Genomic DNA, 13,168 nt, shown 5'->3' with positions numbered 1-13,168 from the left:
ACGTGGTGGTGGGAAGCACCACACATTTCTTTGACTCTGCAGAAAATGCCTGGCAATTGCTTGATGCACGCAGCCCACGCATCAACCGATCCTCCCAATCAGGTGCATCTCTGGCTAGGGAAAGGATTGGTAGTCGCCGCCTCTGGCGCTGACCAGTTGGGACCGGCTTATAACTCCTAAATCAACACCAAATCTGGAGAAGATTAAAACAGAACATCGGCGGGCGCTGCAGCACACTGCCACCATCGCCGATAAAACTCACCTCTCTGGTGCTGAAGATGACCTGATTTGCTCTTCCAGTGATAAAAGTTCAGTGTCAACTTAGCCATCCCACAGAGTCGGGGCACCCTCCAGAGGTGACCTCACAAACAACTGATGATAGTATATAGTCTGGTCTTTGCTTTTCAATGCTAGCCAAATGTCAGCATAATGTAGTGCATGATAATTGTATGCATACTTTTGTATCCCTAATGAACATATGTCTAAAGATCTGAACACACGACAAATGCCTCAGCATCACTACTGAGACTGTGTAGCAAGGCGCTGATGCTGCCTGCCTTCCAGAACTATCAATTCTGATCTGCTGATGCTCTTTGCTTTTTGTAACTAGAGGTCAGGTTGCACTAAAGATTGTTGTCTCCCCCTCTCTTATACATAGTATTTGAGTAGAACTGTTACGCATCTGATACTCATCACGAGTCCCTCAGGGCTCATCTCTAAGCCCAACCCTTGAATATTTACATGGCTTTGCTTATTTCTTTGATCACCTCATTTTGGATCAAAACCACTGCTGAAGCCAATTTTAAATGTTGTTTAACAGAAGTCATTCTCTGGATGCAACAAAATCACCTTAAGTGCAATAGGTAGTGACAAATCTGGGTGTCCTATTTGACTCCGCTTTATCGTTTCATCCTTAAGCTCTTGCTGTAGCAGGTAAATGCTTTGACTGATGAAATCTTCAAAAACGTTGTTTGATTTCCTGCCATTCACTGCGAGGAAAGCCTTGGCAGTGGCCTTAAAACTATCCAGACTGGATTATTCTAACATCCTATATGCTGGTGCTACCAAGCAATTTTTTCAGATTGCAGATAGTTCAGAATGCGGCTGTGAAGACAGTTCTTAAACTACTGCGCTGCTCTTCTGCGTCTCTTGCTCTCAAGTCTCACATTGGCTTCCAGTCTGCAAGAGAGTTCTTTTAAAAAAATATTTAGAGCTTCTCGGGCGCAAGGTCCTAAATACCTATGGCGCCTCTCCCACTATACTCCTTCCCGGACTCTCAGATCCTCATCTTCTCACCTCCTCCCACCCCCGAAATTTAAGGGAAAAATCCTTTGCAGTAATAGGTACCCAGGCATGGAATCATCTCTAGCTAGCATTTAAATTGGCAGAGACTGAAGGTAGTTTCATGAAGCTACTTAAGACCTGGATTTTTAATGCCTCAGTAGAGCTATGTCAATCTCTGATTTACGAATGGTTTTCTGGGCTGACAAGTCTGCCTCTAGCACCAGGATGCTCCCTTTGGGAGTGACAGCTGCGCTCTACAAATGTCTATTTTCATTTCATTTCATTGGTTTGGGTGGGCGCTCGGTGGGTATACTGCTCATATGGTATTAACAGTTTTGACCTTTTTGCTGCCTGTTACATGTTTCTATTGCACACAAGCTAAACATATCCACTGCTCACCCTCTCACCCCCGCAGTCCCATCGACACCCATCCGGGCAGGGCTACCACTGCATTTTATGGTGCATCCCTTCCGTACCTGCCGTCATTACCATAGTGTCCATTAAAGCACTGACATGGAATTTCCACGGGATCCATACCTCCAAATGTAGATATGCTATCATTCCTATCTTTGAAGGCATGCAATAAATGTAAACCTTTTACAGGAATCCCACCTGACTCCCCAAGAAGCCAGTAGGTCGCAGAGGCAATGGCCGGTACACGCTACTGGTTTTTCCTCATATTCCCGTGGGGCGCTGCTCTAGATTAAACCACCTCAGATAACATTGATCCAGAAGGCCGATATGTGTTTGTTAGGGGCAGGTTAGATAGCCGTCTTAGCCTACTGGGTAGTGTCTACCCCCCTAACATGAACAAGTGACAATGCTGCATTCACTTTCTCAAGCCCTATCGCACTGGACCGATACTCTGTGGCTTATTGGAGGCAATTTCAACAGTGTGCTCGATACAACATGAGAATGTTTGTTTCCCCCTTTACCTCGGACTACTGCCTCCTCTAATCCCCAATCGCTACCCACTTGGCTTCACAACTGAGACTTAGTGGACATCTGGCGCCATCGCAAGGAGACTGCTACAGTCTACTCTTACTACTAAGAGCCCCATTCCCTACATGTGCAGATTGACCGGCTTTTGCCCACCCCTGATATTCTCCCTAGTAATACTCAGATAGAAAACCTAGGCTGCACTCACTCTGACCATAATACCCAATATGTACAATCTGCCTGGAATACTCCCCCTTCCCCATCCCAGCCTGGCGTTAGCAGCCAGCAGCCTTAGAAGACCCACCTTTTTGCGAATCTGTTGCCACAGCGATTACTGAATATTTTGACCTTAACACTGACACTACTGCAACCCGCACTACGAAATTAAAATGCATTTAAGGTCACACTGACGGGGCACTGCATGGCGGTTCACTGGTACTTAAGGTGACAGCTAGACGCCTGGAAATTCTGACTACTGAATGAAAGCTGATGCAGGTAGCGAAGGGGATAGTAACTAACCCCTCCAGGCATCACAAACTGGCTAAAGCACAGGGCGAACGCCTTGCCCTACTTGTTACTGCGGACAGGGGTGGCTCCCTCATGGCAAGGTTAATATGGCGGGATCACCCATGCGGCCCCATTGCGGTGTTCTGCTCTCCTACAGGCCCTATGCTATACACACAGCATGAGATACATCAGGAGCTGACAACTACTTAAACCTCCCTATACCGATCAACCACGAGGTCCACTTCGGAGGCCATTGCCTCTTTCTAACTACAATGCTCCTTCCCCCCCTCACCCACAACCAGAGAGAGGATCTGGACGGTCCTATCACGTCCCTTGAAATACGTGAGGCAAGAAGGAGGTTAGCGACTAGTAAGACTCCAGGCCCTGACGGGCTCCCGGCAGAATTCCATCAAGCCTACGCCACCTTACTTATGCCTCGATTGCACTCACTTTATGCTGAAGCGTTGGAAACATCTAGATTCCCAGCCTGTGTTTGAGAGGCACTCCTCACAAATATTAGCTGATCGCCTATCCCCATTAGTGCCGAGTTTAGTACATAATTTAACCTCCAACGCTTTTTTCGCATAATGGGACGCACCCTTGCGGCATGGCCTAGGGCAGGTTATCTGGTCCTCGATTTTGAGTAGGCATTCGACTCCGTGGACTGGGTGTATTTGTTCGTTGTTCTGCCTTACTGTGGGCTTGGGGAACGATTCTTAAAGCTTATTCGACAACTATGCACGCTTTTCGCGTGAGTAGGGGCACGCGTCTAGGATGCCCACTGTCTCTGCTGCTGTTTTCTTGGTGCCTCGCCTCTATGTGTTGGGTTATGACTGGGGTATTCCCCTTAGCGACAGTGTCCGTACTGTCTCCCTTTATGCTGATGACCTTCTGGTAAACTTAAGGTATATATACATCGTCCATTCCTGAGATGAGCACTCGCATCCTCCTTCAGTTTCCCGCTCTGTCGGGACTCAAAGTTAATTGGGCCAAATCCTGCCCATTACCGCTCTCCCTGCATGCTCCAAATCCCGGAGTGTCTCCCTCAACACCTCTTCTGGTCTGGCAGCTGCACTTTTAGGGATCAGGGGCTACAGATATATCACATATTTCAGACATCAGGGGACCTGCTGGAGGGCAACCTGATGCATGCTGTTGCTTTGCTTGCGCCCTGATGACCTTCTGGCGAACTTTGCCCTTACCCGTAGCGGGCAAAGTGGCTCTACTGAAAATGGTGGCCCTCCCTCGGCTCCTATAGTACTTTGTCAACCTGCCACTGTATATTCCCGCTTCATTTTTGCGAACCTTCAAAGGGGTCTTCAGGCGCTTTGTGTGGGGAAATTCCGGATGTTGCCTGGCACTTTGTAAACTGTACCAACCCACAGACAGAGGGGGTCTAGCTATTCCTAATTTTCTAGCACTATTATTTAGCGTCCCAACTCCAACGCGTTGTGAAATGGCTTGCTGCACGGCAGACTCAAAATAGTATACTCCGGCTGTTCCACCCCTGTAACCGACCTCCCACACCCCAGCCGACCCTATTACTGGTAGGGCATAGATGCTACCGGCATAGCCTTTGCCTCACCAAACTGGTCACGCCCTATGCCCCAGCTTTGTTGCTAGAGGGTATGCCACGTGGGAACTGCTTCACTACTGTATCCGAACTAAGCTCAGGCAGCAGCAGGTGTACTGACAGTGGGTGATATGTACAGTGATGGCGCTCTCTTATCATATGATACACTGGCCCTGGACACATATTACTACGCGCATCCTTTATTGGCGTACTAAGGCAGCAGTGGGAGAGATAGCTAGTGAGCCTCCTATCACCTAACCATACAATACCTTCATGTCATGGGTCTGGGTCGACAATTAGTGCGCTGGCTGACTAGCTCTCTGCGCACACACACAGCACTATCGCTTGCATCTCTACACGAGAGGTGGGAATCGAGCCTTACTCGCTCTGATAAAGAATGGTCTACTGTACTTTCACACTACTGACGCCGCCTGTCCAGGCTGTGAGCTGTTGATGCAGATATAGTACATACGTTCTGGGCCTGTCCATCTCTAACACATGCGAGGCGTGCATATTGGGGCTTTACGGCAGAAGCAAAAAGCATAAACTCACATCTCGTTTTATTGATCTGGGGTTGATCCTAGCCAGACGATTGATCACGGGCAGGTGGACGTCACCGGACCCTCTAAACCTGATAGCCTGGATTTGCTCATTCACAAACTGGGCGCAGGGTGTGGCGCTACATTGTAAGGATGTCATGGGTTTCCAGAGGCAGTTTATGGCTAGCAGCTGGGACGCTATAATGGCAAACCTCCACACAGATCTTCCTGATGTATCTACGCCACGTGACTCACAGCCATCTCCTGCAGTTCCAGCTCAAAGGAGGCACTAGGCTATATAACATGTCACACACCAGCGCTGTTCTCTAATACACAATGGAATTTCCCGCATTACGCTTGACGTGCTTCCTGTTGTGATGTGCTTAGATGAAGTGCCTCTATTTATGTTCTAATACTGAGTGTGGAAATGTAAGGAAACATGTATTAGCAAGTTAGTTAATGTTAATTTTCTTTCTATTCATATTCTGAAGAATCCGTTTGTAATGCTTTCGTTATACGCATGCTACACTGTGTAGTGTTGGTAGCTGGTTGCCATGCACTTATACCCACACTGGCACATTCGTTTGTAACTGTTGTATTATTGTCTCATCGCTACATCATGCTGCCCACCTTCTAACACTTGCGATCCAGTAGATGCATGCTTTGTGAATGCTGCATGGCATCTTTATTTGTGGCTGTGCCCGCAACTCGCTCTGCAGTGTTTCTGCTCGCCACTGACCAGGGCAAGCAAGTCAAATTACAAGTTACCTCTGTATGTTCCATATGATACAACTGACTGTATGTAATGTTCTCTACTAAAAGCAACAATAAACAGATTTAAACACACTCACTGAGCTATTCACTTACCTATAGCATCACTTTAACCTTTGTTTTTGTCAGTGAATTTTCTATTTTTGTTAAAAACAAACAGATCTTTTTATCACACATAATTATACCATTACTTTTACTGTTTTTTAGGTCAAAAGAAAAAAATTATATATATATATATATATATATATATATATATATATATATATATATATATATATAATAATATATATATACACACGCACATATCTCTGCGCAAGGGAAAATGATGCTCAAAGTACCAATAGTAATGTCTGAATTCATAAATATCTGAGAACGGCACCATTGAAATTCATATTTCTTTTTTTTAAAGAAATCTTGCTGTTCGCGTATGTCCTCTAACTTGACATTCAGAGATGTAGATTCCGGATGTATAATCACAGATGTAACAAACTATCTATGGTTTAACACATGGCTAATAAATGATGACTATGGTTTACCAATGTGTAGGCATGCACTTGACTCGGAAATAGTGAAGATATAAAGAAAGTAACCTGTGCAGAACCACTGATCTTACTGGTATGAACCTTTCTTTGGCCTCCAGTACTCCCAGAGAGAGGTTGTGTTTCCTCGCCATTTTATCAGTGCCGGATCTGCCTTCTATATCTGGAATTAACCAAAGTTCTGCCAAAGCAATAGTTACCTGGAATGGTGTTGTCTAGAACAAAACCAAAGAATCCTCCCACCAACATGCCAGAGGACAGAAGTGCCTGGATCACTTGGTCGAGCTGGGATATCCCTGTAAAGCAAGGAAAGGGAAGAGCATCAATCGATGTGTCACTCAAAGCATCATGTCTGCATGATTTGAATTATTCATATAGATCTTCGTATTGCAATCATAAATTTCGCTTCAAATCATCTGTATGGTGTGGCTTCACATGTAAGAAATTGAAATGTAACAAGGGAATCAAGTATCAAATTACAGAAATGCGGTAGCCATTAGCACTTATTGTGTCCCCCCTCCTTGGGGTACTTCTATAATCCCGAAAATGCTTAATCCAGAATACCTCTGTCAAACGTGTAAAGGTTGTGTTAGACCTGACAGCCTTAGGGTGGTCACCCCTAACTTTTTGGCTGCCTCTCTCCACTTTTCAGACACTGTTTTTGCTGGTTTTAGGACTCTGCGCACTTTACCACTGCTACCCAGTGCTAAAGTGCATATGCTCTCTCCCTTTAAGCATTATGACATTGGATCAAACCCAAGTGGATTATTTAATTTACTTGTAAGTCCCTAGTAAAGTGCACTACATGTGCCCAGGGCCTGTAGATTAAATGCTACTAGTGGGCCTGCAGCACTAATTGTGCCACCCACTTAAGTAGCCCCTTAACCATGTCCCATGCCTGCCATTGCAAGGCCTAGGTGTGCAGTTTCACTGCCAAATCGACTTGGCATTTAAAAGTACTTGCCAAGCCAAAAACTCCCCTTTTTCTACATATAAGTCACCCCTAAGGTAGGCCCTAGGTAACCCATAGGGCAGGGTGCTGTGTAGACAAAAGGCAGGGCATGAGCCTGTGTAGTTTACAAATCCTGGTAGTGTAAAACTCCTGAATTCATTTTGCACTGCTGTGAGGCCTGCTTCCTTCATAGGCTAACATTAGGGCTACCCTCATATACTGTTTGAGTGATCTGAAAGGAGTGGGAAGGTCATATTTAGTATGGCTAGAATGGTAATACAAAATCCTGCTGACTGGTGAAATTGGATTTAATATTACTATCTTAGAAATGGCACTTTTAGAAAGTGAGCATTTCTCTACACTTAAATCCTTCTATGCCTTACAATCCACGTTTGGCTAGGCTCAGTTGACAGCTCCCTTGTGCATTCACTCAGACAAACCCCAAACACAGGATGCTCAGCCTCACTTGCATACATCTGCATATTGAATGGGTCTTCCTGGGCTGGGAGGGTAAGGGGCCTGACACTTACATGTCAAAGGACAGTAGCCTGCCCTCACACAAAGGACTGCGACACCCCCTACTGGGACACTGCCAGACAGGATTGAACTGAAAGGGAACCTTGTGCAGTTCTAAGCCACTCTTTGAAGTCTCCCACACTTCAAAGGCACATTTGGGTATTTAAACAGGGCCTCTGCCCCTACCAACTCAGACACTTCCTGGAGAAGAACCTGAACCAGAACCTGCAATCTGCCAAGAAGAACTGCCTGGCTGCCCAAAGGACTCACCTGACTGCTTTCTGAGAAGGACTGCCGCCTTGCTGTTGCCCTGCTACCTTGCTGCTCTCTGGCTGTGCTGAAGAAGTGCTTGGATAGAGCTTGCCTCCTGTTCCCTGAAGTCTGAGGACCAAAAAGACTTAGGCCCTCATTATGAAAACGGCGGTCAAAACCGCTGTGTTCATGCTGGCGGTCAAACCTCTGACTGCCAGCGTCCCCGGATCCCCGTTGGCCGTGTAATGTACACTTCATTGTTTCCATCCGCTGGCCCCCAGGAATGCCTGGCTGGGACATTGATGGCGGCTCCATGTGGTGCCGCCTCCAATGCCTCCGTGTGGCGGGTGCAGCTGCATCCGTCGCGGACCTGCGCAATGGGGCACTGCACAGGGGCCACTGCACTGCCCATGCTAAGTGCATGGGCAGTGCAGGGGCCTCCAGGGGTGCCCCTGTGCACCCCTTCTGCCAGCCTTTCCCTGGTGGGAAAACCCACTAGGGAAAGGCTGGAGGCTGAGGAATCATTATTCGAGGGGCAGCAACGCTGCCCTGTCGGATAATGATTCCGACCGGTGCCAGGCTGCCTGACAGAGGCAGCCTGGCGGTGAGTGAGGGCCACCAATGGCTGCCCTCATGGTGTTCAATATGTGGCGGTGTGGCCCGCCATGCCAGCTGGCGGGCTTTCACGCCACTGTCGGCATGGCGGGCCACACCGCCAGGTTCGTAATGACCACCACAATTCCTGCAAGAACTCCCTTTGCGGCGAAAATCGACGCACAGCCTGCATCGCGGTGAGAAAATCAGCGCACGCTGAACTGGAATGACGCAGCCCGACTTCGCAAGGAGAAGATCAACGCACCGCTAGTGTAGCGACTGGAAATTCGACGCACGGCCCACTGGATTGACCCAAAGCCGAGCCAGAACGACACAGCCCGCCTTCCTGAGAGGAATCGACGCAGCACCTGCTGTGCAGTAGAAATTTCCATGCAACGGCCACTGGATCGACGCAGCCCCTGTGACTTCGTCGTGCCAGTGCTGGATTTCAACACTTCATCCCCAGGGCATCCGAAAACCCTGCAGCCCAAAGACGATCCAAGACCGAGCGCTAGAAATCAAAGCAAAGCCTTCCCTGCGTGAAAAATTAACAACGCATCGCCGCGTGAAATCGACACACACCTCCCTGTTTTCCACGTATCTCCTCCTCTGCGATTCCTTGCGGAGATTTTGAACGCAAACAAGGTACTTTGCACTTGCAATAGACATTTGTTGTTTTTAAGAGACTAAAGACACTTTATATCATTTTTACAGTGATATCTCAACATATACTTAATGCATCTTAATCATTTTGACCTGCATTTTACCAGATAAATATTATATATTTTTCTAAACACTGTGTGGTGTATTTTTGTGGTGCTATACTGTGGTATTGTATGATTTATTGCACAAATACTTTACACATTGCTGTCTAAGTTACGCCTGACTCCTCAGTACCAAGCTACCAGAGGGTGGGCAAAGGATAATTTGGATTGTGTGTGACTTACCCTGACTAGAGTGAGGGTCCTTGCTTGGACAGGGGGTAACCTGACTGCCAACCAAAGACCTAATTTCTAACAGATTGCCATTCAATTTCACCAAACTGTGATATCTAGAAACAATTTCTAAAATGTACGACACTGGGTCAGATGGTCAAAGCCATTTTCATGTTGCAAACGGCCCGATTCGGACAATTGGGCCATTTGCGACACGAAAATAGCATTTTGGCATGTACCAATGCTATTTTGCAATTCAGTAATCCATTTACTGAATCCCAAAATAGGTTTGCAAGTTCACTATTTGGAAGGGGCATGCCGAGGGCGTCCCTTCCAAATACCGAGTCGCAGAGGTATGTGTTAGAAATGGGGTTTTTGGTTGGCAGTCAGGTTACCCCCTGTCCAAGCAAAAGCCCTCACTCTAGTCAGGGTAAGTCACACACAATCCAAGATTATCCTGTGCCCACCCTCTGGTAGCTTTGCACGAGCAGTCAGGCTTAATTTAGAAGGCAATGTGTAAAGTATTTGTGCAATAAATCATAGAATACCACCATATAGCACCACAAAAATACACCACACAGTGTTTAGAAAAATATATATAATATTTATCAGGATATTTGTAGGTCAAAAGGAATAAAGTTGCAATGGGAAATTTGTAGAGATATCACTGAAAAGTGATATAAAGGCGGTCATTCCAACCCTGGCGGTCGGTGATAAAGCGGCGGCCAACCCGCCAACAGGCAGGCGGTAAAAAAAATGGAATTCTGACCCTGGCGGGAACCGCCAACCCAGACCACCACCTTAACACTCCGACCGCCACGGCGGGACAAACAAACAGCACGGCGGTCACCCCCAACAGGCAGGCGGCAGACAATGTTCCGCCCACCCTATCACAACTCACCAATCCGCCACCTTTTCCGGGGCGGGAGCCCCGCCGATAAAAACACGGCGGAAACAGACTACGAACGGGAAAACGCTCACCTCTATACACTCCACGAGGACGGAGGACAGCATGGACCCCGAATTGAACATCCTACCTGCACTCGTCTACCTGCTCATCTACCACGAGTACGAACTCCGGCGCAGACGACAACGGTGAGTACCGCACCTACGACACAGGGGAGGGGGGAGGAGGAAGGGTTACGGGCACACACATACGCAATACACCCACCCCCCAACTATCTACACACCAATGCAGAGCACCAAGTCAAAGTGACACCACCCAAACCCCCCGGAATAATGAAAAGATATCATTAAAGTGAGAAACTAAATTTATGTATAAAATAGGTTCATTGAAGTCATGGTAAAATAGGAAAATGAAACAAAATATATCAAGTTAAAACATTGCGTAACCGATAAATAGAGGCAATAAGTCCTGCACAGTCACTGAAATGTCAACTGTCCGTGGGCCAAAGTGTAGCAACACATGGGCAAAGCCCACACAGGAGACCTGAGTCCGTTGGAGAGAACACTGCAGGGGCATCAGATGATAAAACTACAGGCACCTCAGGGGGAAGGGAAGGGGGGGCACCACAGCCACATGAGTCCACGACGCCAGATCCACGAAGGGGCCACCATGCCCGCTGTGCCATCCTGAGCAGTGCAAAGCCACAGTCTCTCAAGTCTCTACAGTGGGTGGCTTGCCCACTGTTCAATCCTGGGGAGTGCAAAGCCACAGTCTATCAAGTGGATAACAGTCTCCACAGACAATGGAGGAGGCAGGGTGGCCCGAGTGCAGCGTGAACAGTAGCTCGACACAGAACCGGCACTGTCATTCGGCCAGCGGTGCTTGAGACGGCGGGGCCCAGTGGAGCGGGGCTTGAGATGAAGGGCCCAGCGGAGCGGTGCTTGACAGGAAGGGCCCAGCGGAGCGGTGCTTGACAGGAAGGGCCCAGCGGAGCGGTGCTTGAGATGAAGGGCCCAGCGGAGCGGTGCTTGACAGGAAGGGCCCAGCGGAGCGGTGCTTGAGATGAAGGGCCCAGCGGAGCGGTGCTTGACAGGAAGGGCCCAGCGGAGCGGTGCTTGAGACGGCGGGGCCCAGCGGAGCGGTGCTTGAGATGAAGGGCCCAGCAGAGCGGTGCTTGACAGGAAGGGCCCAGCGGAGCGGTGCTTGAGACGGCGGGGCCCAGCGGAGCGGTGCTTGAGATGAAGGGCCCAGCGGAGCGGTGCTTGACAGGAAGGGCCCAGCGGAGCGGTGCTTGAGACGGCGGGGCCCAGCGGAGCGGTGCTTGAGATGAAGGGCCCAGCGGAGCGGTGCTTGAGATGAAGGGCCCAGCGGAGCGGTGCTTGAGATGAAGGGCCCAGCGGAGTGGTGCTTGACAGGAAGGGCCCAGCAGAGCGGTGCTTGAGATGAAGGCCCAGCGGAGCGGTGCTTGAGATGAAGGGCCCAGCGGAGCGGTGCTTGAGATGAAGGGCCCAGCGGAGCGGTGCTTGAGATGGCGGGGCCCAGCGGAGCGGTGCTTGAGATGAAGGGCCCAGCGGAGCGGTGCTTGACAGGAAGGGCCCAGCGGAGCGGTGCTTGACAGGAAGGGCCCAGCGGAGCGGTGCTTGAGACGGCGGGGCCCAGCGGAGCGGTGCTTGAGATGAAGGGCGCAGCGGAGCGGTGCTTGACAGGAAGGGCCCAGCGGAGCGGTGCTTGAGACGGCGGGGCCCAGCGGAGCGGTGCTTGACAGGAAGGGCCCAGCGGAGCGGTGCTTGAGACGGCGGGGCCCAGCGGAGCGGTGCTTGAGATGAAGGGCCCGGCGGAGCGGTGCCTGTCTTGGCGGGGCCCTGTTCAGCGGTGCCTTTCTGGACGGCGGGGCCCTCTTCAGCGGTGCCTTTCTGCACGGCGGGGCCCTCTTCAGCGGTGCCTTTCTGGACGGCGGGGCCCTGTTCAGCGGTGCCTTTCTGCACGGCGGGGCCCTCTTCAGCAGTGCCTTTCTGGACGGCGGGGCCCTGTTCAGCGGTGCCTTTCTGCACGGCGGGGCCCTCTTCAGCGGTGCCTTTCTGCACGCCGGGTCCCTCTTCAGCGGTGCCTTTCTGGACGGCGGGCCCTGTTCAGCGGTGCTTGTTCTGTAAGTCAAGGGAGTCAGACCTGGCCAGGACTCCCTGCTCAGTCGCCCTCCGACCGTGCAGTTGCTGAACCCTACGGTGACGGTGTCCTGGGCCCTTGGGTGTCCTCACTCACACCCGGGATGGGGCTTGTGTGGCCCTCCTGGTCCTGGTCCGCGCTCCTGCTGGCTGACTTCTCCGCCCTGCTGCCCTTGCCCTCCTTCGATGTGGCTCTCCGGGCCTTGCCTCCCCTGGATGTTGTGGCAGGTGAAGTGGCTGAACTTTGGTCCTTGGGGGCAGCCGTGTCAGGCTTCTCGCGGCGGCCCCTTACTTTACGGGTCCTCTTTCCAGGGGGGGGGCTGGCTGTCCCCTTGCTGCTGACCGATGTATCACTGCTGGCAAAGGGGGGACTCCAAAATCCATGTACTACGGTGACCCATGAAGCCGGGCTGGTGGTGGCTGAGGCGCTCTTGGGACTCTTAGCAGATGAAGGGGGTGGGTCAGGTGAGGGAAAGAGGTCAAGAGTGGAGAGGTAGAATTTTTTAGGACCAAGGTAAAGGGTAGGTGTAGTGGTTATGGGAGTGGAGGAAGAGGAGGTGGTTGTAGGAGAGTCAGATGTGCTGTCCTTGGGTGAAGGTGCATGGGCTGGAGGCTGTGGTGAGGTGGTTGGCTGTTGGGTGGGTGGCTGCCTGCGTTTGTGTGTCTTGGAAGAGGGGGTGACAGACACAGTGGGAGAG

General features: G+C 50.2%; 1 protein-coding gene across 1 annotated transcript in view; it reads right to left on the bottom strand.

Moving 5' to 3' along the window:
• Positions 1–13,168, bottom strand: part of LOC138287141 (solute carrier family 23 member 1-like) — a 343,235-nt gene that overhangs the window by 44,814 nt on the left and 285,253 nt on the right. The window contains exon 7 of the mRNA XM_069227499.1: positions 6,353–6,448. Coding sequence (XP_069083600.1) covers positions 6,353–6,448 — 96 coding nt within the window. The remainder of the gene's footprint in view (positions 1–6,352; positions 6,449–13,168) is intronic.

Source organism: Pleurodeles waltl, chromosome 4_1, assembly GCF_031143425.1.
Source record: "Pleurodeles waltl isolate 20211129_DDA chromosome 4_1, aPleWal1.hap1.20221129, whole genome shotgun sequence".
NCBI lineage: Eukaryota > Metazoa > Chordata > Amphibia > Caudata > Salamandridae > Pleurodeles > Pleurodeles waltl.
This window is presented reverse-complemented; position numbering and strand designations above follow the sequence as displayed.